Source organism: Hemiscyllium ocellatum, chromosome 17 (assembly GCF_020745735.1).
Source record: "Hemiscyllium ocellatum isolate sHemOce1 chromosome 17, sHemOce1.pat.X.cur, whole genome shotgun sequence".
Taxonomy (NCBI): domain Eukaryota; kingdom Metazoa; phylum Chordata; class Chondrichthyes; order Orectolobiformes; family Hemiscylliidae; genus Hemiscyllium; species Hemiscyllium ocellatum.
In genome coordinates, this window is record NC_083417.1 from 56,040,352 (window position 1) to 56,067,804 (window position 27,453).

The 27,453-nt window shown below is 42.4% G+C and overlaps 1 protein-coding gene across 1 annotated transcript; it reads right to left on the reverse strand.

Annotated features, from left to right (window-relative positions):
* arl2bp (ADP-ribosylation factor-like 2 binding protein) lies at positions 1-26,977 on the reverse strand. The gene is made up of 7 exons (XM_060837770.1): positions 26,896-26,977; positions 16,402-16,471; positions 12,985-13,046; positions 9,430-9,536; positions 8,711-8,796; positions 5,010-5,106; positions 1-1,337 (listed from the first exon to the last, which is right to left on the reverse strand). Exons 1-7 carry the CDS (start codon positions 26,912-26,914, stop codon positions 1,233-1,235), a joined length of 546 nt encoding a protein of 181 aa, XP_060693753.1. The 5' UTR covers positions 26,915-26,977; the 3' UTR covers positions 1-1,232.
* Between the last annotated feature and the right edge of the window lie 476 nt (positions 26,978-27,453).

Here is a 27,453-nt window from a genome sequence, read left to right on the forward strand (position 1 = left end):
TATAAATATGAAAAATAAAGTAAGCATGACTTCATAACCCACAGTGAAACAAGAGCTAAATTGATAAATTTACTTCTGTACACATTAGGAAAGCCATAACACTCTGCATTCTTTCAACAAGATTCTTGTTCTTACACTTAACTGTTCAATGTGACAGTACGGTAGCTGTTGACTATTTAGTCCAGTTTATAAATGTACATTCAAAATCTCTAGTTTTGGCCAATCAGCCAATGGAATGAATAGGGTTTAAGTAATAAAAGAACTCAGGCTATTTAAATGTATATTACAAAATTTGTTTTTACAACCAGGTCAAATAAGTTACAGGATACTCTAGTTAAAATAGTGTTGGTGGCAGGTACAACATTATCACAGACATTACCTAACCGCATTACAACCAATGCATTATCCTGTGGAATTCTCACCTTTTGTTCAGGAAATACATTCGTCCTATGATAACAGCAACAAACCAAAGCACAAACTGAAGTCACCAACACAGAGGAGATATAAAATCCTGATTCAATCTCACCTATATTTACAGGTTCCCATGTATTAATAGAGGCTGAAGTAGCATCTCTGACCCAATTACCAGCATATGGGAATGGCCTAACTCAAGAACATGTTTTAATGTTTGAAGGGTTAAAGTAATTAAGTTACCAATGTCAGTTCCGCATATACTGAATGTAATGAAAAGCAACAGTCACGGACATAGGTTTTTGTATTTTTAAATAAAAACATCCCATTTTCCACTTTGAGAATTACTCTAATTTGAAGTTGCCTGAACTGTATCAATAGGGGCAAAAACCAAAAGCTATTAGTGTTTCTGATTTTGGAAACTATATACAAGCCTGCAGGTCAAAATGACATGTGAACCGTGCCTCTAATAATAATCTGTCAAGAGTTCTGGAAAAGCATATATGCTAGATGGGTCTTAAAGCCGTCCACATAAAAGTCTTACTTTCAGGTATTCCTAGAATCTTTGTAAGGTGAATGCTTATTATAGCTTGCATACCTGAAAATAGGGTTAGGAGGACTCTATCCTACATTTGAGAATGCTGTTAAAGATAAAATTGCTTAGTATCTAAAAAAAACGTTAAAATATTAGAACCAATTCCTTTTATTGTGGTTTTATGATGTACTTGTATAACGCTCCTTAGAGAATACTGTAACATATCAAAATGTCTTTATCATTGTGCTTGGTATATGCAAGCATAATGCAGAACTGCAAGCAACTATTAGAAAGGTTGCATGGTAGGTGAAGACTGAGGCATTGGAGATGATTTTGATAATGAAGTCACGACGAGATCTCCACTAAAGTCAAGGCCACGCCCTTCCTTTTCCTGAAAAGTAAATATAGTTTACACGAAGGAAGATTAACCTATTTTTAAGTCATTAGACAAATACTTAAAAATCATTGTGTGTATTCAAATTGGTGACAAATGAAAATGGAAGTAAATTTAAACATCAGATTTACATTTGACTGTGACATTTACAATGCAGAAATCCTAACAGAAAAATGTTCAACAAAATAAGAAATTAATTAGTCCAATTCCTCTTCCTCTTTAAAATATAGATATATTTCTTTCCCTTCTCAGCTAATCATCACATGGAAAAAAAAGTTTCTCTTATAGGTATGACCAATCATTAGTTCTATTTTCCATAACTACATTATTGAGAAGCACTTTACATTGAAGATAATGTTAATCTCAATTGAAAAACCACCACAGCTAGTAAGATCAACAACTATCCTTCATGTACTGTGTAAAAGCTGTCATATTCATCCACTGCCTTTGGCAGATACAAAAGATCCTTTGCCTCTATTTCAAAAGAGAATGGGTGAATTTTCCCTGGCCAACACTTATCCCCCCATCAACATCTCTAAAACAAACCGTCTGTCATTATCATGTTGTTAGTGAGAGCTTGCTATACACAAATTGGCTGACTTGCTTCCTACAATAGTAATTACACTTCATAAGAATGCCACTGGCTCTAACATTCTCTGGGATGATTGGAGGCTATAAAAGGTGCCAAATATAAATGCAACCCTACATTTTGTTAATCTTCATGCTGCTCTCCCAATCTACGTAGACATACAACAGTGCAGTTGGAATCTGTATAAGTTAGATACTTAATTTCTGGGAGAGTCAGTCAGAGTGGAAGAGAAGGCATGCAATTCAACAACAGGATTCAGTGGATGCTACCTGAAAGATAGGTAGGAGCTAAGGGTATGGGAATCTGAACAAAGAATACCACAAAGTACAAGCATAGTTGGTGAGTATCGATGTTTCAGGTAAAAAAGATTCATAGATAAAAAAATCCAGGGTCTGGTCATTTTAAACTTAAGCTACCAGGACACAGGAAACCACAAGAGCTGGAAGAAGACAAAGATGATAGTAATGAGAGGAAGCAAACCTGGGTAAGAGGATTATGGTTAGAGAAATCAAACCCGCCTTGTCACATATGTCATACTACTGCTCAAGCTCAGAAGGTGTTGGGTTTAAGTCCCATTCTGAAGACCTGAGCACATTATTTATGTTGACACTTCACGGTAAACTCCAGGAGATGCTGTCTTTCAAACTAAACAGAACCCACTACTGCCCTCTCAGGCAAGTATGTAAGATTTCATGTCAGCATAAAAATGAAAGCAGAGTGTTTCCCCAGCATCCTCGCTGATATTCATCAAATTAGATGATTTGTTGAGAAAGAATGATTTCTTTAGAAGGAAAGTTCAAAGGGAAGGCCGTATTTCCTTATTCATGTTTTCAAGGAAATTATTGGAAGCATATGGGTGGCATAGGGACAGAAGCAAATTATGGATACCTCACAACTCTAAAGCGAAAAAAAAACTTGCATTCGTATAGCGCCTTTCACTTTATCATTGCAAAGCACTAATAGTTTGAAATATAACCACTGTTACAATCTAAGAAACAAGCTGGCTAATTTGTACACAGCTAAACCCAACCAATAACATTGTGATAATGATTTTTTTTTGTGATCCAAAATTGAGAAGCGAATATTAGCTACAGAACCAGGGAAAATGCTCCAGCTCATCTTCAGTATTGTAACATGCGAGCATTTATGCTCATCTTAGAGAACAGGTACCGTTTCAGTTTAATGTCTCACCACAAAAATGGCAGCTCCCCCATTGTAACAAACCAGTAGTACCGCATTGGAATGTCAACACTGACTTCTGTGCACTTGAGTTCAGTGTTTGACTCAGGCGTGAAAGCATTATTAACTAAGGCACAGCTGTCACCCAATGATCTTTACTGTAGAATGGAGGCATTTCCTACATCTTGCAGGCTTAGCAAATACTTTGGCAAAGGTGATATCATACAAAGAGTGAGAGGAAGTTCTTTGGTTTCTCCACATGTGCTATCATACAGTAAGGTCATGGCTGAACTCACTGTATCCTCAAATTCCTGCCTACTGCTGGTATTCTTTTATCCCCTTGCTTAAAAGTAATCCAGTCAACCCTGCCTTAAAATTATTCACAAACTCTGCATCAACCATATTTTCAAGGAGTTCTAAAAACTCGTGAGCCTCGGAGACAGAACATTCACTCTTCTGTTTCTTAAAAAAAAATTCCTTGTTCTAGATTTGCCCTCTAGAGGAAATATCCTTTCCACATCCACCCCTCAGGATCTTGTATATTTCAGTCAACTTGCCTCGTACTCTTGTGAACTCCAGCAGACACAAGCCCAAACTGCCCAACCGTTTCTCTTATGTCAATCCAGGCACTAGTCTGGTGACTCTCGCTGAGCTGACCGCAATGCATTTAAATCCTTTCCTATGTAAGAAATACCCAGTATTCCAGATGTAATCTCACCAGTTCTCTGTATAACTGAAACACAACATCCCAATTTTGTATTAAATTCCGCTCGGAATAAATTACAACATTCTATTGGCTTCCCTAACTTTTCTATTGTTTGCTGTATCTGTATGCTAGCCTTTTGCAATTTATGTATTATAACTCCCAGATCCTTCTACATGTCAGCACTCTTCTGTCTTTCACCACTAGGTAATATCCTTTATTCTTCCTGCCAAAATGGATGATCTGACATTTTCCCACACTATATTTGTAAGATCTCTGCCTGTTCACTTATCTATCTACATCTTTATGTTGCCTCCTTATGACTGTTTCATTGTTCATCTTCCGACCACCTTTGTGCTACCTGTAAATTTGGCAACTAACTCCTTCATCCAAGTCATTTTTTTCATAAATTGTAAACAGCTAAGACCCCAGCACAAATCCCTGTCAACCTGAAAAAAAAGATCTATATATGCCTATTGTTTGTTTCTGGTCAGCTAGTCTTGTATCCGTGCCAATATGCTAGCCACTACATTTTTATTTTGCATAATAACCTTTGATGTGGCAACTTAGCAAATTTGGAAGTCTACGTTAAGAACATTCATTGCTCATCTTTATCCATAGCACATTACTTACTCAAAGTACAACAGCAAATTGGTTAATCACAATTTCCCTTTCACAAAACCATAAATGCGGTTTTCCAATATCATCCCACATAAAGGTACAATCTCCAAACTGATGCAACAAAGGACTACATTAAATATAAACATTACAAGGAGAATTTCAAGGAATAACAAAAGTAGAAACTCTCTACTGTGTCTTGAGAGCACAAATATCTCTGAGAAAAACTTCATAATTGGCCAAATGATCCAAGGAAAAATGTTTAATGAACAAATAAGGTACACCTAGAATCAGGTTGATGCCTGCTGCATTGAGCTTTCTGATGATGCAGGTGTTGACAGAGTGACCTGAGACCCTAGCTTTCATATCTACAAAAGGACAATATCCACATTACCACGATTAGAAAGTGAGCTGAATCTGGACTCTTTATGAGGTCAATTGTCTCTTTAGTCATGGTCACCAAGATCAATTGAATTGCAGCCCAGGACAGACCACCTTAAATCCTCCTGTACACTGCAGGTCAATGTTTAATGATGGTCTAATTCTATATGAAAAGTACAGCAAGGTTTAGTATACATACCATCCTGTAGTCAAGAAACATTTCTTTAAAGGCCAGGAAATCTGTGAAAGTCAGTAACATATCAAATATATCTCCAGATATCTCATCTTTATGCTGCCTGCAACAAAGCAAAATAGCACAATGGTTACTGCTTCTCAAGCCAATAAACATTAAATATTTATGAGGCAAAAGTGAGGACTGCAGATGCTGGAGATTAGTCAAGAGTGCGTTGCTGGAAAAGCACAGCAGGTCAGGCAGCATCTGAGGAGCAGGAGAAGCGACGTTTCGGGTAAAAGCCCTTCATCAGGAATGGGAGCCTAGTGGGTGGAGAGGTAAATGGGAGAGGGGTAGGGCTGGAAGGTAGCTGAGAGTGTGATAGGTGGATGGAGGTGGGGGTAATGATGATAGGTCAGAGGGCAGGGTGGAGTGGATAGGTGGGAAGGAAGATGGACAGGTCGGACAGGTCATGAGGGTGGTGCCAAGTTGGAAGGTTGGAACTGGGATAAGGTGGTGGGAGGGAAAATGAGGAAATTGGTAAAATCCACAATGATGCCATGGGATTGGAGGGTCCCGAGGCAGAAGATGAGGTCTTCTTCCTCCAGGCGTCGGGTGGTTACTGTGTGGAGATGGAGGAGGTCCAGGAACTGTATGTCCTTGACGGAGTGGGAGGGAGAGTTGATGTGTTCAGCCACGAGGCGGTGGGGTTAATTGGCGTGGGTGTCCCGGAGATGTTCTCTGAAGCTCTCTGCGAGTAGGCGTCCTGTCTCTCCAGTGTACAGGAGACTGCATTGGGAGCAACAGATGTAGTAAATGATATTTGTGGAAGTGCAGGTGAAACTTTGATGGATGTCGAAGATTCCTTTGGGGACTTGGACGGAGGTGAGGGAGGGGGGAGGTGTGGGCACAGGTTTTGCAATTCCTGCGGTTGCAGGGGAAGGTGCGGGGAGAGGAGGGTGGACCTAATGAGGGAGTCGCGGTGGGAACAATCTTTATGGAAAGTGGTGTGGTCTGATCGTAGGTGTCGGATGATGCAATGTTGGTGGGGTGGAAGGTGAGGATCGGGGGTTCTGACCTTGTTGCGGTTGGAGGGATGGGGTTTGAGGGCGGGGGTGCAGCATGAGGATGAGATGCGCTCAAGGGCATCATCAACCACGTGGGAGGGGAAATTGCAATTTTTAAAGTAGGAGGCCATCTGGTGTATTCTGGGGTGGAACTGGTCCTCCAGAGAGCAGATGCGATGAGGCGGAGAAAGTGGGAATATGAGATAGCATTTTTACAGGAGGTATAGTGGGAAGAGGTGCAATCCACGTAGCTTTGGGAGTCGGTGGGTTTGTAAAAAATGTCCGTGTCAAATCGGACGTCATTAATGGAGATGGAGAGGTCGAGGAAGGGGAGGGAGGTGTCTGAGATGGTCCAGGTGAATTTAAGGTCAGGGTGGAACGTGTTGGTGAAGTTGATGAACTGTTCAACCTCCTTGTGGGAGCTCAAGGTGGCGTCGATGCAGTCGTCAATGTAGTGAAGGAAAAGGTGGGGAGTGGTGCCATTGTAACTATAGATGATGAACTCTTCCATGTAGTCGACAAAGAGACAGGCATAGCTGGGGCCTATGCGGGTGCCCATGACTCCCCCTTTTGTCTATTTATTGTACCGTCCAGAAGTCAATTTTAGGTACAAATTGAATTTCTGAAAGATTCATATTTACTGGAAAATACATCGTGGGGGAGATTTACAAGAGCAATCCAAGCATAGACAATTTTGTTGGGGCATTCACATAAATCAGACTAAGACAGCAGGAAGGTCAGAATCACTGAGGTGTGGGTCTCAACATTTGAATCAGTGAGCTAGCTACAAGCACAATGCTGCAGTGAGTTTGTTTTCTGCAGCAAGAAAAGCAATGGCTTCTGCACAAAATCTGGATAGCCTCACCAGCAGATTCTAAACGTTGGAAATCAGACTCTCCTTTGATTAACATTTAGAATTGGGGGCAATTCGTCAGATAACATTTCCTCATTAAAAACAAAGCACTGAATCACTTTGCAAAATAGTATGTAGCAGCTCAGCTCTTGAGTTTACCCTAGGTTGATACAATAAATAATGTAGATTGTGTCGACAGGACAGAATTTCTGTTTTGAATTCTTCTGATGACCAAATAGAGCAAAAATTAGCACCTTACATAACACAACAAAATTCACAATTAAAATCATATGCTTTCAACAAAGCATTAATGAAATTCTGATCAATTCACCAAAGCAGTTTATAGCTCCATCTTGTGATCTTAAACGTCACATTATTTTTCAGATGAGCTGAATTAATATCATTTGCCAGAAATGTTACTGAATTTACAGACTGCAGTACTTCACCTACTTAGCAAGGTTCACCGCATCCCCAAAAAATGCATTCTGACAGGGTAAAGCACCTGAAACTGCAATTACTTTTTCAATACTGTGCCAGATACCAAAACCTTCTCATGCAACCTTTTTTCATAGAATCCCTACAGTATGGAAATAGGCCATTGGTCCCAACAAGTTCACGCTAACCCTCCAAACAGCATCCCACCTGGACTCACCCACCTATCGTATCCCTGTAACCCTGCATTTCCCTGGCTAATCCACTTAATCACACTTCCCTCGATACTATGGGCAATTTAACATGGCCAATCCACCTAACCTACTTATCTTTGTTCTGTGGGAGGAAACTGGAGCAGCCGAAGGAAATCCACTCAGACACGGGGAGAATGTGCAAACTCCACACGGATAGTCGTGCGAGTCTGGAATTGAATCCGGGTCCCTGGTGCTGTGAGGCAGCGTATTGAGCCACTGTACCATCCCAAAGGTCCAATGCTTGCTCATTTATCTCCTCCCTTCTCACCCATCCATGGCCTCAGACAAACCTTCCTTTCTTGATGAATTCTAAACTGCTCCCGAAATTTAGGATGCCTTCTCTGGCAATGTTATGCCTGCTGTTTGGATCTAAAACTATCTTTAATTTGTTTTGCATGCCATGGTCAAGACAGCTTTCCTGCTTATTTTTGGGCCAGATGGGAATGATGAATTGCTTTAATTGTTGCACATATTCCATAAATATTAGCCACTGCCATCCCTTTTCGTACGATTCCCAAATCTATCATTTACAACTGGAGCCTCATACCCTTGTAGTTCTCTCTATTTAGATTCAGTTTTGGATTTAACATCTCCTGCACTCTCTATCTGAATGAACAGACTCTTCCCCAATGGACCCCAAACAACAACTTTTAGTTAATCCTTTCTCATTGCATAATCTCAGTTTTGGATAACATGTTCTCTAGTTGGTTCCTCAACATTTTTCTCTGAAACAAACCATCTTGTGTACACTTCAGAAGTTCTTCCTTTAATGAACTTTAGAACTCTGATATTTGGTGGCCAGTGCCCAATTACTTTGAGTGGAAAACAATGGCTATGACTGAACATGGAAACATTCAGTTTCACTTCTCTAATCCAGCAGCACTTGGCCAGATATAATTCACTCACTCGTTCTGAGGCCAATGAATTCAGCACATTCCAGGGCTTGAAGAAGAGATCCTCATTTGTACTGTTCTGCTTTTCACCCAATTAACTTGCCAAGTTATATCGAGAGATCGGAGTTGGAATTTGAGTGAATTAAGTTAACTGAACTAGAAAATGTAGCATAGTTTGTAAGAACCAGCATTCCCCTGGATGACTATATCCCCCAGTTGTTTAACTTACTGTAGTGATGTAATGAATGTAGTCATATTGAAGGCTGGTCTCCTCTCTATCAACTGCTGCTCAATGTACTTCTCTAACAAGTCAATCTGCAGGAAAAGGGTACCGTTAATTGCAACTTGCCAAAGGAAGAAAAACATTAAAGTGATGTGATGGCAGCGTGCCAAAGTATTTAAGAAAAAAAATTGGTCCTCAGAATGCTGAGCCTGCACCTCCCTGCAAGAAAACAAACTGAGTAATTCAAGACATGTTCACACAGCAATGCTTCAACATAACGCCCAAAACAATAAAAAAAAATTCTTTAACACAAATCGAATGGAACTTCATATCTTTTGAAATCAAATTCGGTGAACAGCCTTCGTTCACAGGACAGTATATGAACATGAAATGGCTCCTTGGTTCTGAAATCCAGAACCCTTCAGAGAACGAGAGCCTCATGTCACGTACCATTACCGAGACTTGGGTCTCCTCCCGTTTTAAGGTAATATTTCGGAGTTCTTTCCTCTAATGGAGCTATATAAAAATCCTTTAAAACTTCCGGTTTCTCTTACTTTCCTGTCTTTATAATGGCTTTCACATAAAAATTATACTACCATTAGTACAGAACGTTTCATTTTATTTGAACATTTCAGGAAACTAGATATAATCTGCTGGTACACATATTTTGAAACTTTTTAGATTGTCAGAGAGATACAAAAAGACATTGAAAGGCAGAAACTCACATATTCTTGGAAAATTGAAGTGTAAATAAGTTTGTTTTCTTCAGTGTTCTCAAATTCTAAGTAGTATTTATCCATAAAGTTTCTCTGTAACTGTTGAAATTCTTCATCTAAAATAAAGGGATTGAAAGATCACATTCTGCAGCATTAAGTGTAAGCTCTGATTACTAATGGTATTAGATGGCTAATTGCATTACATTGATGCTAAACAAAGATATAGTGATATAAATACAGATGTAATGTATCAGATCTTGCAGCCATGGAGTCAGTCAGTCATTTACAGAACAGCAGGAGGCCATTCCAGAATTGAGTCCAGGTCATCTTTCTATTGCCCTGCTCAATCCTCCAAGCCCTGCAAATGTATGACTTACATATGCCCATTCAATTTATTTTTGAAACTACTGAACATCTCTATTTCAGACTGCCCTTGTAGCAGGAATTTCAGATCCTTGTCGCTCGTGTGTACATAAGAACTTTTTCATATCCCCTGCTACCCAAATACTTACATCAGTGTTTCCTAGTCCTTGAGCCATTAGCTAATGGAGACAGTTTATCCTTATCTACTATATTAAAAAATCTCCTCTCCATCTCTTTTGCTCCAAGGAAAACAACTCCAGCTTCCCCAATTTTACCTTCTCACTAAAAGCCGTCATTCCTAGATTTATTTTGGCAAATCATCTCTGCATCCTCAAAACTTTTCTCAACTTCAGTGACCAAGTCAGGACACAATACTGTAGCTGTGGCCTAACCAGACTTTTATAAGGGTTCAGCAGAACCTCTCTACGTCTGTTCGCTGTAACTGTTTGCCACCCATCCAATTTTGGTACTAATGGCAAATGTTGAAATTTTATGCTGTATTCGAACATCCAAGAAATGTATATACATCAAAACAGCTGTGGTCCTAGGAACTGACGCTTGAGGTGCACCAGTGTTGACAATCCTCCACTCTGAAAAGTAACCTTTTGGTATGACTCGCTGTTTTCTGTATTAAGCCAATTTTTTGCCTTATTCAAGCTGACTTTAAATACAATACTGTATTTCATAAGTCAACCTTATTAATCAGTTTCTTTGCCAAATAGTTTCAAAAAAATCCACCTAAACACCATTCATTGTATTCCCTTTAACATCCTCTCTGTTACTTTCGAGAGAAAAAAAAAGATTAGTCAAGCACAATCTGGCTTTTGTAAAATTATGCCTGTTCCCCTTAAATAACTGGAGACTCTCCAAGCCTTTGTAAACTTTTTTCTGATTGTTATTTTTAAAATCTTATGTTGAATTAAACAATCTGTATTGTTTGGACTGCCTTTACACCCTTCAATGAATAAGGATTTCTCACTTGCTTTGCTCTAAGCCTCTAACAACGTTGTCAGACTTACGTGCACATTTCAATTCTTTTTCTCATTTGAGCAAATTTCAGAAAAACAAAGCTTGGCACAACAATTCCAAAGCAATAATTTGATCATTTAGGTGAGTACTCAATAAACTGTCGGCAAAACATGTCAACCTGTGCAGCTAATTAATGGAACTGTTTCAAAAAATCTTTTTAGTTAAAACACCAAGCTAGAAAGAGAAAAACCAGGTCCAAAGATCTGATCCCCACGGAAAGGGGAGGTAATTGTGGCAGAGTTAAGGAGCTGGGTTTAACAAACACTGACCATGCCTCACTGATGGTTCACGCACACTCTAAGTTGGCTTCAGCTGAATTCATAGGAAAGTGGTGCCTGGAAGCTGATTACATTTCAGACAAGTTTCCCTTCCCCTTCAGCCAGCTTTACCAATAGGTTTTTGGAAGGGTTAGCTCCTCACTTACTGTTGCATGCATGATTCTTCTCCCACTGTTGTGTGCAGAATCTTTTCCTCCCTCCCTTTCACTAGCTCTCTCCCAGTCATTCAAAGCTCCTCTCACTCCCAGGCTAACATATCCCATCTGGCTGCACACACACTCCCACAATGGCTGTGTCTCTCCTTTCCACATGTACCCATTCCTTCCTTCTCACCATCTAATGCTCTCTTCCCTTTATTCACACCTTTGACCTTCCTCTTGACATCCCAACCTTTCCTCCAATCACAGATTCTCCCTCTGCCTCACACACTTCCTCTCTTACACACCTTCTCCTTTCCTCCCACCCCTCCCTCTCAACCTTGCCCATGATCTCCCTCCCTTAGTCTTGCACAACCCCTTTTCTCATCTCTCATACTCTCTCCCTCCCATCCTATAGCCTCCTTCTTTCATTCTCCCAGCCTCATGTTTTCTCTCCCTCCCTTGCATGCTCTACCTCTCTTCTTTCATTCCTGTTCTTCCTCACCGTGCATGCTCCCTCCCTCGTGCACATTCTCCTTAATTTCCACCCCGCCCCCCCCCCCCCCACCTACTACGGACACTCACCTCTACTTCATCCCTTTCTTTGACATCTCACCTTCTCTTTGCCCACTGTACCCTCCTCGCCCTCACTCACTCCTCCTCTCTTCCCCTTCCCATCTCCCTACCCTCCCTTCCCCTCTACCACTCCTTCACTTGCACCTCACCTTTTCACCATTCCTACACTGCCCAACCCCACTTCCCCCTCCATTCCTACCTCCACCATACACTCTACCTTGTCTCCCCTTCTTCCCTTTGCTCCCTTCTCTCCTACCCTACTCCTCCGCCACCCCTTTACCCTCCTGTTCTGATTCTCCCACCTCAGATGCTACCAGACCTGAGTTTTTCCAGCGCCTTTTGCTTTTACTTCCACTTGTACTTTCTGTATTTGGAACCTCAATGACAGTACCGGTGGAATCCCTTAACAGGCTGCCTATTGGACAGTGTGCTCCAGCACCTCCCCTTGTATCTACAGAAGATTGTATCATTATGGCAAGTACTTCCATTGGCAAACTGATATACAAACAATGAGAGCAGGCAATGTGGCCACTCTAAGATAGCCAGCTCTTCCATTACTTTTGCCTCTCAATTCTCACCCTATCCATTAGGTAGTAGCAAAGTGTTCTAGCTTTGCTCTGCGACTTTAAGCATACATCGTCCTCTTTATCAATAAGATTCACACAAACTGTTGCTACTCGCTCAAAATCTCCACGTCGGCAGAAGAGTTTTTGATTCCCTTTCACGCTGACGGCCATGCTACTCTCAAGTACTCTCTTCACCAGTCTGACTTTCCTTTTTATGTGATCTTTTGAGAGCTACGTTAGCTGTCCTAGCCAGGCACATTTGCGTTAAAAGCAATTCCCTCTAAAACACTAGCCACATGGAAGTTGAACTATTAATTTTGTGCTTAGGGAAAGAATTGGTCTCAAAATTCAACTTTTACCCTGAGTATATATGGCATGTGAACACAGGAAGTAAAGTGAATAAAGTTGGTGAGCTATAAACATAAATAACCATGTGGAATATGATGTAATGGCAAAAAAGGAAACGCGGCTTTAAAGGGGTAAAGCACAAAGTAATAAATCCCTTAATGTTCAGGAGGACAAATAAACAGCTGTGGATCTGCCAGCATCTACAAAATGCGAAAGAGAAGTAAATACTAAAGTTTAAATTAATTTTCTAATATTGTTTTCACCTACCCATAATAATGTCTTCTATGTGTCCAATGACTGTATCAAACTCAGCATCAATAGCAGATGAACTGGATAGGGAAACAGATGAAAATAGATATTAACTTTTTTAATAAGTCATTCATGACATTAGATTAGATTCTGTACAGTGTGGAAACAGGCCCTTCAGCCCAACAAGTCCACACCGACCCTCCGAAGAGTAACCCACCCAGTCCCATTTCCCTCTGACTAATGCACCTAACACTATGGGCAATTTAGTATTGCCAATTGACCTGACCTGCACATCTTTGGACTGTGGGAGGAAACCGGAGCACCCGGAGGAGATCCACGCAGACACAGGGAGAACGTGCAAACTCCACACAGACAGTCGCCCGAGGCTGGAATCGAACCTGGAACCCTGGTGCTGTGAGACAGCAGTGCTAACCACTGAGCCACCGTGCCTCCCACATATTATTAGTTATGATGTTTCCCAATTTCAAGAAATGGGGAGCGATTCAAACATCTTTATTTTGAGAAAGACATGTGGCCCCTTCCCACACCGTAGGGATTCTATGATTAAAAGTTGTATCTGTAAATGTGACATTATTTCAACAGTTGCTTAATTTATTGAAATTCGTTCTTAAATAGATACCAATATGTGACAATTTTGGTGAAAATTAGAGTCATCACAAATAGAATATTGCTTTGATGCGCACTGTGTTATCATGTGAAAGACATTTCTCTGGCAGTGCCTGATCGAAGTATGAAAGTTGAGATCCTTGAGACTGTTGATTTATAGAGGCTCCTTTCTGATTCTCATTATATAGCACCCACTGCCAGCATTATTTGAAACTTTTAGTTACACATGTATGTTGATGACACCCAGTTTTGCCTCACTATCACCTCTGTCAGGATGACTCCCCTGTTGCTGAATTACTAGTTGCCTTATTCAGAAAGCGATGATAAATGATCAGAATTTGCCTCGAACTAAACATTTTGTATCTTAAGTCATCATCTTCAACCCCTGCTACAAACTCCATTGCGTAGCTCCAATCTCTCACCTCTCTCCTATGCTTCTGTACTCTGCACCTGTTTACACACGGGATTCAATATTCCTTTTTAACAGCCTTCCCAACATGCCCTTCTACCTTAAAAGCCTTGTTTATATATACCCCGAGGAGTCTCTGTTCGTGGATTCCCTTTAAAAAGTACCATTTTAATTAATCTTTCTGCTAATATACAAATATTTTCTAACAGAGGTTTTAGTGGTTAGGTTTAGAGATTGTTTCAACATTTGATATACATATATGAGAGATAACATAGTGCACATCAAAGCAATATTCTATTTGTGATGACTCTAATTTTCACCAAAATTGTCACATATTGGTATCTATTTAAGAATGAATTTCAATAAATTAAGAAACTGTTGAAATAATTCCTTGTTTAAAAAAAAATCTACTCAGAAAACAATGGGATCAGACAATAGCCAATAATCCTCAGAAAATATGTGGATGTGTCACAAAGGAATGGCAAGATATAAAACAAACAAAACCATGTTATTGGTCATCGCCTCTGATAACTGTATTCAAGTGGAGGTTTGCTGAAAATGAAAGTGAAGTCCAGGATGTTCCTGTTCATTTCTCTTCTACAGTTTTTCAATAAGTCATTCAGATAATTGCAATGAAGTATGATTAAAATTTTGCTCATTCAAATTTTTGCAGGTTGCCCTGAACATCATAACAAACATCAATTTTCTATTATCAATACTACACACACAAGCTGATAAGGTATTTAAAAATGAGATGGTGATCATTCTAAAACCTGAGATGAAGAAAGTTGTTTGAAAGCAGAAGGACACTGATTCTCACCAAATGACCACTACTTAATATCTTCCATATTGGAATAATATGCATCACTGCACCCTTTTTCACATTTTTAACATGATCAGTTCATATGAAGGAAAGTCTGAATGTATTATTCATTTTAAGTTCCAGAAGACATTCTACTAGAAAATATTTTTAAAAAATGATTATTTTATGCTTGTAAGGTCAAAGGAGAACATCAAGCGATAATATGTTACAACGAGATTTTGTAAACTTGCCATTGAAAAAACAATTTTGCGGTTTCCTACCTGTTATGAGGTTATTGAAGAATTAAATGAAACTCTTGTTTGTCTGCATTGATGAATTTAAAGTTTGAGTTTCTTTGTCGTACTATTGTTTACCAGTATTTAAAAGCTACAACATTGAGGCACCTAATACGAAGTCTTACTCACTGTGAACAATACTAAAGTTACCGAGGAGAACGATCAGAGTAAATTATTTATGCATGTACGGAAATATGAATTACTATATAATACTTTGAAATGGATCACAATTCTCATGGACTCAGAATGCCAGTTCTCAAAATCTTGTCCAACAATCTGTCATTATTTGAATCACATAGTTAGATACGGAGTGATAACCCATAACTGAAATGTGTATGTACAGAAACAAAATCTGAAAAACTCAGCAGATCTGGCAGCAGAGTTAACATCTTGGGTCCAGTGACCCTTCTCCTGCAGGGAGTTTTCCAGCAATTTCTGATTTCCAGCATCTGCAGTTTTTTGGATTTGTTTTGTGTATATGCAGATTGTGACAGGCCGCATCAAATGTCAGTCCATGAGCTTTGTTGTCACCATGCTAGCATCCGTCTGCATGTGTGCACAGATAGCCCCAATGAGGTCACAGGATGTGCTGCTGATGCCACTTGGGAAGTAACTCCATTTTCCGCTGGTTGAGAATGAGAAGAAGTTTGGAGGTGAGGCTGAGGGCAAGGTGGAAATGGAAGCTGAAGCTCACAACGCAGAGCTTCTTCGCTTTGGTGATGTCTGCAGAGTATGTCTCTGCCACCAGTTCACTGCCTGGGCCAGAGGCCCTTATGGTGGCGGGAGGATGTAGATGGGACTGCTAGTGCATAATTGGAACCTGGACGAGGAGGCGGTGAGGACATTGGGCAGCACGTTGGAGTGGGTCAAGTGCAGCAGTCTTGGCCTCTGAATACAGCATCTTAGCTCCAGGAAGGGTCCCTCTCCACGTGCTGCGACAGTGGGATAAACAGAACAAGTGTCAAGGCTGAGGAGAGCTAGTTTACAGGTATCACCAGAGAAGGGAAGTTCTGCTTCATCAGCCCCAGTCTTCATCTACAAGTCCTGGAACACAAGGACTCTCAGCTGAAATGATTTCCTCAGAAGGTCCAGCAGAGCAAACTTTGAGACTTTGTTGTTTTCTGTCTGATTTGGACTGAAGTATTCTTCCTTCACGGTGTGTGCACTCTTTGCGTGATCTGAAGGTACGGCATGCAGCATACACACAGTTAGATTAACTTGCGAGTGACCACTCTTTATGAAATACTCCAACTGTGTGACTGTGAATGTTGGCAGTCACCCTACTACAGAAGCTCACTTACCCAGATGTAGCAAGATTGTCATCCTCTGAATCCTCCATTTCTACCATTCGATCTCCAGTACCAAAAAGAACTGATCAAAACAAAGGTAGAAAAGTAAGCCAATCTCTTATTTTCTATATATAATTACATTCAATTCTTCATTTGTTAATGTGTGAAGGCAGAAATTGAAGTATGGTGGTATAAACCTCACAGGCACCAAGTCCCCTCAGATACGAAACAAATCAAAACTTGGCAACCATGTCCTGAAACATGAGTAGAATGTTGCCCAATTCACTGCATAATGTGGAATGGTGACACACACAGCAGGAAGATTCAATCTTAATTTTGTGTCCAGTCAGCTCATACATTCTGACAGTGCAGAAAAGGCCCTTTGGCCCATCGAGTCTGCACGGACATAACGAATACTAATCCCAATTTTCTACACATGGTCCATACCCTTGAATATTATTTTGAAGTGGTCATCCAAATATTTTTTTTAAAAGGCTGTATGACTTCCAGCCACCGCTACCAGGCAGTGCCTTCCAGACTCCCACCATCCAGTGAATGTAAAAAAGTTTTTCCCCAAATCCCTGCTGAATTTCCTACCCCTTACCCTAAAACTATGCCCTTTCCTGGTTGACCGCTCAACCAAGGAGAATAGCTGCTCATTATTCATCTTGTCTATACCCCTTGTAACCTTATACACCTCAATCATGTCCCCCCTCAGTCTTCCCTGCTCTAAAGAAAACAATCCAAGCCCAACTAGTCTCTCCTTATAGCTCAATTTCTCCATCCCAGACAACATCCTGATAAATCTCCTTTGTACCCACTTTAGTATCACATCCTTCCTGTATTGAGGTGACAGAACAGCACACAGTACTCTAATTGTGAACTGATTAATGTTCCGTATAACTGCAATATTGCCTCCTTGTCTTATACTTTATGTCACAACTGCTGGAAGCATGTGCCCCATATGCCTTCTTAACTATCCTATTCACATGTTCTGCTTCAGGACAGGGATCTGTGAAGAATTACGCCAAGATCCCTCCATTCCTCTAAGCTACCCAGTGTCCTGTCATTCATTAAATACTCCCTCATCTTGTTTCTTCTTCCAAAATGCATCACCTCACACTTATCAGGATTAAATACCATCTGCCACTGCTCTGCCCATCTGACTAACCCATCTGCAATTTCCTGTAACCTACAACCATCTCCTTTGCTATTAACCACTCTACCAATCTTGGTGTCATTTGCAAATTTGCTAAACGTTACCCCCACATTTTCATCTATGTCATTTAGGTATATAATAAATAATAAGGGTCCCAGTTATGATCTTTGTGGTACACCGACCTCGAGTCACTCAAACAGCCTTCTACCACTACCCCTTGTATCCTATTACTAAGCCAGTTTCTGGTACATCTTGCTACGTTTACCTTAGGGCCATGCACATTAACCTTCTCAATCAGTCTCCCATGTGGGTCTTTGTCAAAAGCTTTGCAAAATTCCATATAAACTACATCAACTGAACTTTCCTCATCCACACACAATCACATTTTCAAAACTTTCCAACAAATTTGTTAGGCACTACCTCCCTCTGACAAAACCATGCTGACTATACTTAATTAACCCATGCCTTTCCAACTCCTTCAGAATTTTCTTCAATAGTTTCCCTACCAAGACATGAGACTCACCGGCCTCTAATTTCCTTATTCATCTTTAGCACTCTCCTTAAAAGGTGGAACCACACTTGCTGCTCTCCAGCACTTCCTCCTGGTATTTAGAGAGGAATTGAAAGTTTGTGTCAGAGCCTCTGCAATTTCCTATTTCGCCTCCCACAGCAGCCTGGGAAGCAATTCACCCAGGTCAGGGGATTTGTCTGTGTTTAAGCCCAACAGATCTTCCAAGACCTCCCCATTTCCTGTGTCGAACTGTGCACAATCCTTACAGTCTCTTTTCCTGAATTCCATACCTATTTCCTCCCTTTCCTGAGTGAAGACCGAAGAGAAGTATTCATTCAACACACTTCCAATATTTTGCAGCTTCACACATAGGTGGCCCCTTGGTCCTTAGTGGGTCCTACTCTTTCCCTTTAAAATATTTTTGGATTCTCCCTAATCCTGTTTGCAAATCCTTTTTCAAGACCCCTTTTTGGTCTTCAAATTGCTTTAAGTTCCCGTATTCTGCACTTGCCGTATTCCTCTCGTGCCAAAGCTGAATTGCTCCTTTTGGACTTGCTAAAAGTCTTCCTCTTCTTCCTTATCCAGTCCTGAATTGTCCATGACATCCAGGGTTATCCGAACTTATTGCTCCTACATTTCCATCTAACGCGTACATATTGGACCTGTACTCTTCCCAGCTCTTTTTCAAATTACACCCAACTGCTCTGCTGTAGACTTACCCACAAGGAGCTGTCCCCAGTCTACTGTGGCCGGATTCCATTTTATTTTCATAACATCTGCCCTCCCCCAATCCAAAGCCAGTTTGCAGGGCATCTTTTTCCTCATCCAGGCCAAATTTAAACCGTCTGTGTTGTGATCACTATTCCTAAAATGTTGCCCCACTGCAACATCAAACACTTGCCTGGCTCCTTTCACCAGAACCAGATCCAGCACTGTGCCGTACCTTGTTGGGCCTTCCATGTATTGATATTAAAATCTCCCCTCAATACATTTCAAGAAATGTGTCCCCTCCAACACTTAACACCACGACTATCCCAATTTATGTTAGGAAAGTTGAAAAGCTCTTGTATAATACCTGGTTTTTCCTCTTACACACCTCTGTGAACTACCTACATATTTCACAGATTCAGAGATATACAGTACGGAAACAGACCTTTTGTCCAACTTGTCCATGCTGACCAGATATTCTAAATTCATCTAGTCCCATTTGCCAGCACTTGGCCCGTATTCTTCCTATTCATACCCCCATCCAGATACCTTGTAAATGCTGCAATTGTACCAGCCTCCACCACTTCCTCTGGCAGCTCATTCTGAACACACACCGTGTGTATGAAGAAGTTGCCCCTTTCGTCCCTTTTAAATCTTTTCCCTCTCTCCCTACAACCTATGCCCTCTAGCTCTAAACTTGCCCATCCCAGGGAAAAGTCCTTGCCTATTTATCCTATCCATGCCCCATATGATTTTATAAACCTCTATAAGGTCACCCCTCAGCCTCTGACACTCCAGGGAAAACAGCCCTGGCCTATTTAGGCTTTCCCGAGAGCTCAAACCCTCCAACCCTGGCAACATTCCTGTAAATCTTTTCTGAACCCCTTCAAGTTTCACAACATCTTCTATAGGATGATAGCCAAGTTGGATACCCATGAGGTATTTGCTCCTTTATTTCCTGTAGACTCTTTGGGGGCCTATAATACACTCCCAGTAAAGTAGCTGCCCCCTGACATTATCTAAAGTTCTACCCACAAGACCTTGTTTGAGGGCCTTTCCAAGATATCATGTCTCCTTATTCCAGTAATCAACTCCTTATTTAATAGTGCTCTACCACCACACTTTTTACACCCTCTTCTATCTTGCCTAAAGATCCTACACCCCACAATATTGAGGTACCAGTCCAGTCCTTCTCTCAGCCATGCTTCTGTGACGACTACAATATCATACTTCCATGTCTTAATCCATGCCATTAACTCATCAAACTTTACCTATTAGACTCGTGGCATTAAAGAACATCCAGCCTTGCCTCACTCACTTGACACTCAATATAGTTGAACTCATTGTGACTTGCTTCCTTTGCTTTGGCATGACACGTCTCTGATTCATCAATATTGTGTCGCCTCCTCCTGCCAGATGAGTTTAAACTTTTCTCAACAGTATGAGCAAATCTATCTGCAAGGATATTGGTCCCAGTGTGGTTCAGGTGTCGACCATGCCCTTTGTACAAGTCCCACCTTCCTCAAATATAGTCCCAGCGATCCACAAATCTAAAATCCTCCTTCTTGCATCAACTCTTGAGCCACGCATTCATCTGTCCTATTTTCCTGTTTCTAAACTTGCTAGCATGTGGCACTGGGAGTAAGCCAGAGATAACAAGCATTGAGGCCTTGCTTTTTAATCTACTGCCTAGCTCCCTGAAACCTTGATGCAAGTCATCATTACTCACTTTGGCCATATCATTGGTATCAGCAGCGCTGGTTTTAGAAAAGCAGCAAAGCACATATATTTGGAGCTTCAATGTGCCATGATGGAAAAGTTCATGCAGACAGGAAGAGCCTTACCCAGAAAACTATATAAATGTTGATAATGTGTCAAGGCAAATTCCTGTTTGCGGATGGAGTGAATTGGCACAGTTGCAATTGAAAGCAGCGCCAGCTGAAATAACTGCTGAGTGGAATAACAAATATTGTTGCAACACTTGTGAAATACTGGACAGTGTAAGTGGCTTCAACAAGCTAGCGACATGTGCATTTGTAAATGAAGATACTACCACCAGCTTTAACAAGAACATTTCACCAGACCAAGTCTCTTCATTCTCTGGCTGATAAAATAAGACCATAAGACACAGGAGTGGAAGTAAGATCATTTGGCCCATCGAGTCCACTCCGACCTTCCATCATGGCTGATGGGCATTTCAACGCGACTTACCCGCAACTCTCCCCGTAACCCTTAATTCCTTGCGAGATCAAGAATTTATCAATCTCTGCCTTGAAGACATTTAACGTCCCGGCCTCCACTGCACTCTGCGGCAATGAATTCCACAGACCCACCACTCTCTGGCTGAAGAAATGTCTCATTTCCGTTCTAAATTGACCCCCTCTAATTCTAAGGCTGTGCCCACAGGTCCTAGTATCCTGACCTAATTGTAACAAATTCCCAGTGTCCACCCTTTCTAAGCCATGCATTATCTTGTAAGTTTCTATAAGATCGCCCCTCAATTTTCTAAAGTCTTAACAAATACAATCCCAGGATTCTCCGCCATTCATCGTATGTTAGGCCTATCATGCAAGGGATCTTGAGATAAATGACAACATTACATTTGCTTTCTTAACCAAGGACTCAACCTGCAAGTCAACCTTTAGAGAATCCTGGACTAGCACTCCCAGATTCCTTTGTACTTTGGCGTTCATCGTACGTTAGGCCGACCATGCAAGGGATCATCCGTGTGAATCTCCCTGGACACACTCCAGTACCGGTATGTCCTTCCTGAGGTGTGGAGCCCAGAATTGGACAGAGTATTCTAAATGGGGCCTAACTAGAGCTTTATAAAGTCTCAGCAGCACATCGTTGCTTTTACATTCCAACAGTCTTGAGATAAATGACAACATTTCATTTGCTTTCTTAATCAAGGACTCAACCTAAAAGTCAACCTTTAGAGAATCCTGGACGAGCACGCCCAGATCCCTTTGTACTTTGGCTTTATGAATTTTCTCACTGTTTAAAAAAAATAGACCATGCCTGTATTCTTTTTTCCAAAGTGCAAGATCTCACATTTGCTCACGTTGAATTTCATCAGCCACTTCTTGGACCACTTTCCTAAACTGTCTAAATCTTTCTGCAGCCTCCCCACCTCCTCAGAACTACCTGCCTGTCAACCTAACTTCGTATCATCGGCCCCAGATTACTAGAATGCCCCCAGTCCCTTCATCCAGATCATTAATATATAAAGTGAACAGCTGCGGCCCCAGCACTGAATCCTGTGGGACACCACTTCTCACCGGCTGCCATTCTGAAAAAGAACCTTTTATCCCAACTCTCTGCCTTCTGTCACACAACCAATCCTTAATCCATGCCAATAGTTCACCTCGAACACCATGGGCCCTCACTGTACTCAGCAGCCTCCCATGAGGCACCTTATCAAAGGCCTTTTGGAAGTCTACGTAGATAATATCCACTGGGTTTCCCTGGCCTAACCTACTTGTTACCTCTTCAAAGAACTCTAATAGGTTTGTCAGGCACGACCTCCCCTTAATAAATCCTTGCTGACTTGTTCTAATCTGACCCTGCACTTCCGAGAATTTAGAAATCTCATCCTTAACGATGGATTCTAGAATTTTACCAACAACTGAGGTTAGGCTAATCGGTCTATAATTTTCCATCTTTTCTCTTGATCCTTTCTTGAACAAGGGGTTACAACAGCAATTTTCCAATCACCTGGGACTTTACCTGACTCCAGTGATTTTTGAAGAGTACAACCAATGCCTTTGCTATTTCCTCAGCGACCTCCCTCAGAACTCTAGGATGTAGCCCATCGGGGCCAGGAGATTTATCAATTTTTAGACTTTTTAGCTTTTCTACTGCTTTCTCTTTTGTAATGGCTACCAGACTCAACTCTACACCTTGACTCTCCTTAACTGTTGGGATATTACTCACATCTTCCATTGTGAAGACTGACACAAAGTATTTATTAAGTTCTTCAACTATTTCCTTATCTCTCATCACTAGCCTTCCTGCATCAATTTGGAGCCGCCCAATTTCTACTTCTGTCTCTCGTTCGTTTCTTATGTTTTGGAAGAAACTTTTATTGTCATTTCTAATATCACTGGCTAGCTTACCTTCATTTTGATCCTCTCCTTCCTTATTTCTCTCTTTATTATCCTCTGTTTGTTTTTGTAGTCTTCCCAATCTTCTGATTTCCTAGTGCTCTTGGCCACTTCATAGGCTCTCTCTTTTTCTATAACACATTTCCTGACTTTCTTTGTTAGCCAAGGATGTCTAATACACACCCCACCACACTCCCCCAGATAATCTTTCTTTTCTTTGGGATGAACCTCTGTACTGTGTCCTCAAGTACACCCAGAAACTCCTGCCATTGTTGCTCTACTGTCTTCCCCGCTAGGCTCTGCTTCCAGTCGATTTTCATCAGTTCCTCTCTCATGCCCCTGTTATTATCTTTATTTAACTGTAACACATTACATCCGATTTTGCCTTCTCTCTTTCAAACTGTAGAGTGAACTCTACCATATTATAAATCGCTGCCTCTGAAGTGTTCCCTTACTTTAAGATCTTTTATAAAGTCTGTCTCGTTACATAGCACTAAGTCCAGAATAACCTGCTCCCTTGTGAGCTCCATCACAAGCTGTTCCAAAAAGCCATCCTGTCAGCATTCCATGAATTCCCTTTCTTTGGATCCACCGGCAATGTTATCCATTTGCATATCGAAGTCCCCCATGATTACCGTGACCATGCCTTTTTGATATGCCCTATTTATTTGCTGGTACATCTTGCGTTCCTGGTCCTAACTACTGCTGGGAGGTCTGTATATAACTCCCAATAGCGTTTTTTTTGTCTTTGTGGTTCAACTCCACCCACAAAGACTCCATATCATCTGACCCTATGTCATTCAGTGCCATAGATTTAATTTCATTCTTAGCTAACAAGGCAACCCCGCCCCGTTCTGCCCACCTCCCTGTCTTTTCGACAAGTTGTAAATCCTTGGATGCTTAATAGCCAGTCCTGAACCCCCTGCGACCATGTCTCTGTGATGCTTACCCCATCATAATCATTCACGATGACTTGTGCTGTTAATTCATCTACTTTGTTATGAATACTACAAGCATTCAGGTAATTTTCTTATCCTCATGATTTCCATCATCTCTAGTAGTATGTGCTAAGTTATCCTTCCTTTTTGCTTCATTCCTAGTCTGACTTGAACTTAAACCCTGCATACATGCTAACCTGCTGCTTACCTTTCTACTTGACTCCATGCTCCCTGTTGCTTTCCCTTTCCCTTCCCATGACTCAAGTTCAAAATACATCACTACAACATAACTCTATTTTGCCCTATGATCAAGATTCTATGTTAATGTGTTACCAAATACTCTAAAGAGTCCTTTTCACTAGCATATAGAAATTGACTGGATGCTGCTGGAAACACACCTAAACTGTGAATTCACCATAGCTAGCTGGGTACTTCTATGTCACATTTGATAAGTGTAACATCAAAAAGCCTCTCTCACCTTAAACTATGACCTCTAGTTTTAGACTCTCCTACCCTACGAAAAAGACCTTGGCCGTTCACCCTATCCATGTCCTTCGTGATTACATAAATCTCTATAAGGTCATGAAACAGCCTTCAACACTCCAGGGAAAAAAAACCCAGTCTATTCAGGTTCTCCCTTTCACTCAAACCCTTCAATCCTGGCAACATCTTTGTGTAAAGGGACCTACAGGGCAACTATTTCACACAGAGGGTAGTGCATATATGGAATGAGCTGCCAGAGGATGTGGTGGAGGCAGGCACAGTTACATTTAAAAGGCACCTGGATGGGTATATGAATAGGAAGGATTTAGAACAAATGGGAGTGGATTGATTTAGAACATAGATCGGCATATCCCTCTAAACAACGTTTAAGTGTTGTAATTGTGTCTATGCCCCTTCATGATTTTATAAATCTCTGTAAGGTCAACCCGCAGACTCCAAAGCTCCAGAGAAAAGAGCTTCTAACTCTCCTTATAACTCAAACCCTCCAACCCTGGCGACATCCTTGTAAATTTTTTCTGCATGCTTTCAAGTTCCACATCATCTTCCCTATAACAGGGAGACCAGAATTGAATGCTGTATTCCAAAAGTGGCCTAACCAATGTCCTGTACAGATGCAACATGACATTTCAACACCAAACTTAACGCACTGACCAATAAAAGCAAGCTTACCAAGTATCTTCTTCACTATTCTGTCTACCTGTGACTCCACTTACAAGGAACTATTGACCTGCACCCTAAGATCTCTTTGTTTGGCAACACTCCTGATTTGCCTTACCAAAATGTAACATCTAACACTTATCTAAGTTAAACTCTGTCAGCCACTTCTCACTCCATCGGTCCATTTGATTAATGTCCCATTGAGATAACCTTCTTTACTGACAACTGCACCACCAATTTTAGTGTCAGCTGCAAACTTAGCAACCATTCCTCCTATGATCACATCCAAATCATTTATATAAATGTCAAAAAGCAGTGGACCTAGCACCGATCCTTGAGGCACACCGTTGGCCCCTCCAGTTCGAAAAACAATCCTCCACGTAGCCCCCTCTCTCTCCTACCTACAGGCCAATATTGAATCCCATTGGCTAACTCTTCCTATATTCCATGCTTACCTTGCTAACCACTTTACCATATGGAACTTTGTGAAATGTTTTGCTGAAGTCCACACAGGCAATGTCCAGCGGCCTGCCTTCATCAAACTTGCCACTTCTTCAAAAACTCAAATCAGGTTGGTGAGACACAACTTCTCATGCACAAAGCCATGTTGACGATCCCTAATTAGTCCTTGGCTTTCCAAATATATGTAAATCCTGCCCCTCAGAATCCCCTCCACCAACTTACCGACTGGTGACATCAGACTCACTGGTTTATGGTTACCTGACTTCTCACTGGACCTGAGATGTTAACTTTAATTTCTCTCCCTGGATGCTGCCAGATCTGCTGGAGTTTCCCTGCAGTTTCTGTTATTGTGCACCCTCCATTCCCCAGGTCTGTCACCTGGTGAGCTGCAACCCTCCTCTTACCTTACCCCCTCCCCAGTCTGTCACCTGGTCATCTCCAAGATCCTGCACTCCCTCACCCCAGTCTCTCCAGGATTCCCCCCCTCACCCAGTATCTCTCTCACCTGGTGATCTCCAGGATCCCCCCCTCCCCCAGTATCTCTCTCACCTGGTGATCTCCAGGATCCCCCCCCTCCCCCAGTATCTCTCTCACCTGGTGATCTCCAGGATTCCCCCCTCCCCCAGTATCTCTCTCACCTGGTGATCTCCAGGATCCCCCCCTCCCCCAGTATCTCTCTCACCTGGTGATCTCCAGGATCCCCCCCTCCCCCAGTATCTCTCTCACCTGGTGATCTCCAGGATCCCCCCTCCCCCAGTATCTCTCTCACCTGGTGATCTCCAGGATCCCCCCTCCCCCAGTATCTCTCTCACCTGGTGATCTCCAGGATCCCCCCCCAACTCTCTCACCTGGTGATCTCCAGGATCCCCCCCCTCCCCCAGTATCTCTCTCACCTGGTGATCTCCAGGATCCCCCCTCCCCCAGTATCTCTCTCACCTGGTGATCTCCAGGATCCCCCCCTCCCCCAGTATCTCTCTCACCTGGTGATCTCCAGGATCCCCCCTCCCCCAGTATCTCTCTCACCTGGTGATCTCCAGGATCCCCCCCTCCCCCAGTATCTCTCTCACCTGGTGATCTCCAGGATCCCCCCCTCCCCCAGTATCTCTCACCTGGTGATCTCCAGGATCCCCCCCTCCCCCAGTATCTCTCACCTGGTGATCTCCAGGATTCCCCCCTCCCCCAGTATCTCTCTCACCTGGTGATCTCCAGTATCCCCCCCCTCCCCCAGTATCTCTCACCTGGTGATCTCCAGTATCCCCCCCCTCCCCCAGTATCTCTCTCACCTGGTGATCTCCAGGATTGCCCCCCCTCCCCCAGTATCTCTCTCACCTGGTGATCTCCAGGATCCCCCCTCCCCCAGTATCTCTCTCACCTGGTGATCTCCAGGATTGCCCCCCCTCCCCCAGTATCTCTCTCACCTGGTGATCTCCAGGATCCCCCCTCCCCCAGTATCTCTCTCACCTGGTGATCTCCAGGCCATTGTTGGAGGCCGCCTCCTCTCTCCACAGTAACGGAAGTAAGTGGTCCCACCGCAGAACCGTCCCCCGCTGCAAACAGCGGCGCCACCGCAGGTTCCTGGGGTCGAGTGTGGGGAAATAAAAAACAGGGGCAGAGCGCGATGATCTCGCATAGGGTTTAGCGAAACGGTTACTCTCCGTTACCCAACTCCAACTTACTTTTGGATAATTTACCCCCGGTCCACGAGCTCTGGAATCAGCAGCCGTTAGATCCGAGTGCGGTATGCTCCGTCAGAGGGACAAACTCCGCCACAGGGACAGGGTGGCCGGTGCGGGTCGCTCCGTCAGGGGGACAAACTCCGCCACAGGGACAAGTGTGGCCGGTGGCGGGTCGCTCCGTCAGGGGGACAAACTCCGCCACAGGGACAGTGTGGCCGGTGGCGGGTCGCTCCGTCAGGGGGACAAACTCCGCCACAGGGACAAGTGTGGCCGGTGGCGGGTCGCTCCGTCAGGGGGACAAACTCCGCCACAGGGACAGTGTGGCCGGTGGCGGGTCGCTCCG

Bases quoted from the DNA above. Each gene is read 5' to 3' on its own strand.
- arl2bp (XM_060837770.1), bottom strand. The intron at 13,047-16,401 runs GTAAGTGAGCTT...TTCCCTATCCAG, and splicing joins GACAATCTTGCTACATCTGG to TTCATCTGCTATTGATGCTG. The intron at 8,797-9,429 runs GTGAGTTTCTGC...CTTTTCCTGCAG, and splicing joins CTTCAATTTTCCAAGAATAT to ATTGACTTGTTAGAGAAGTA.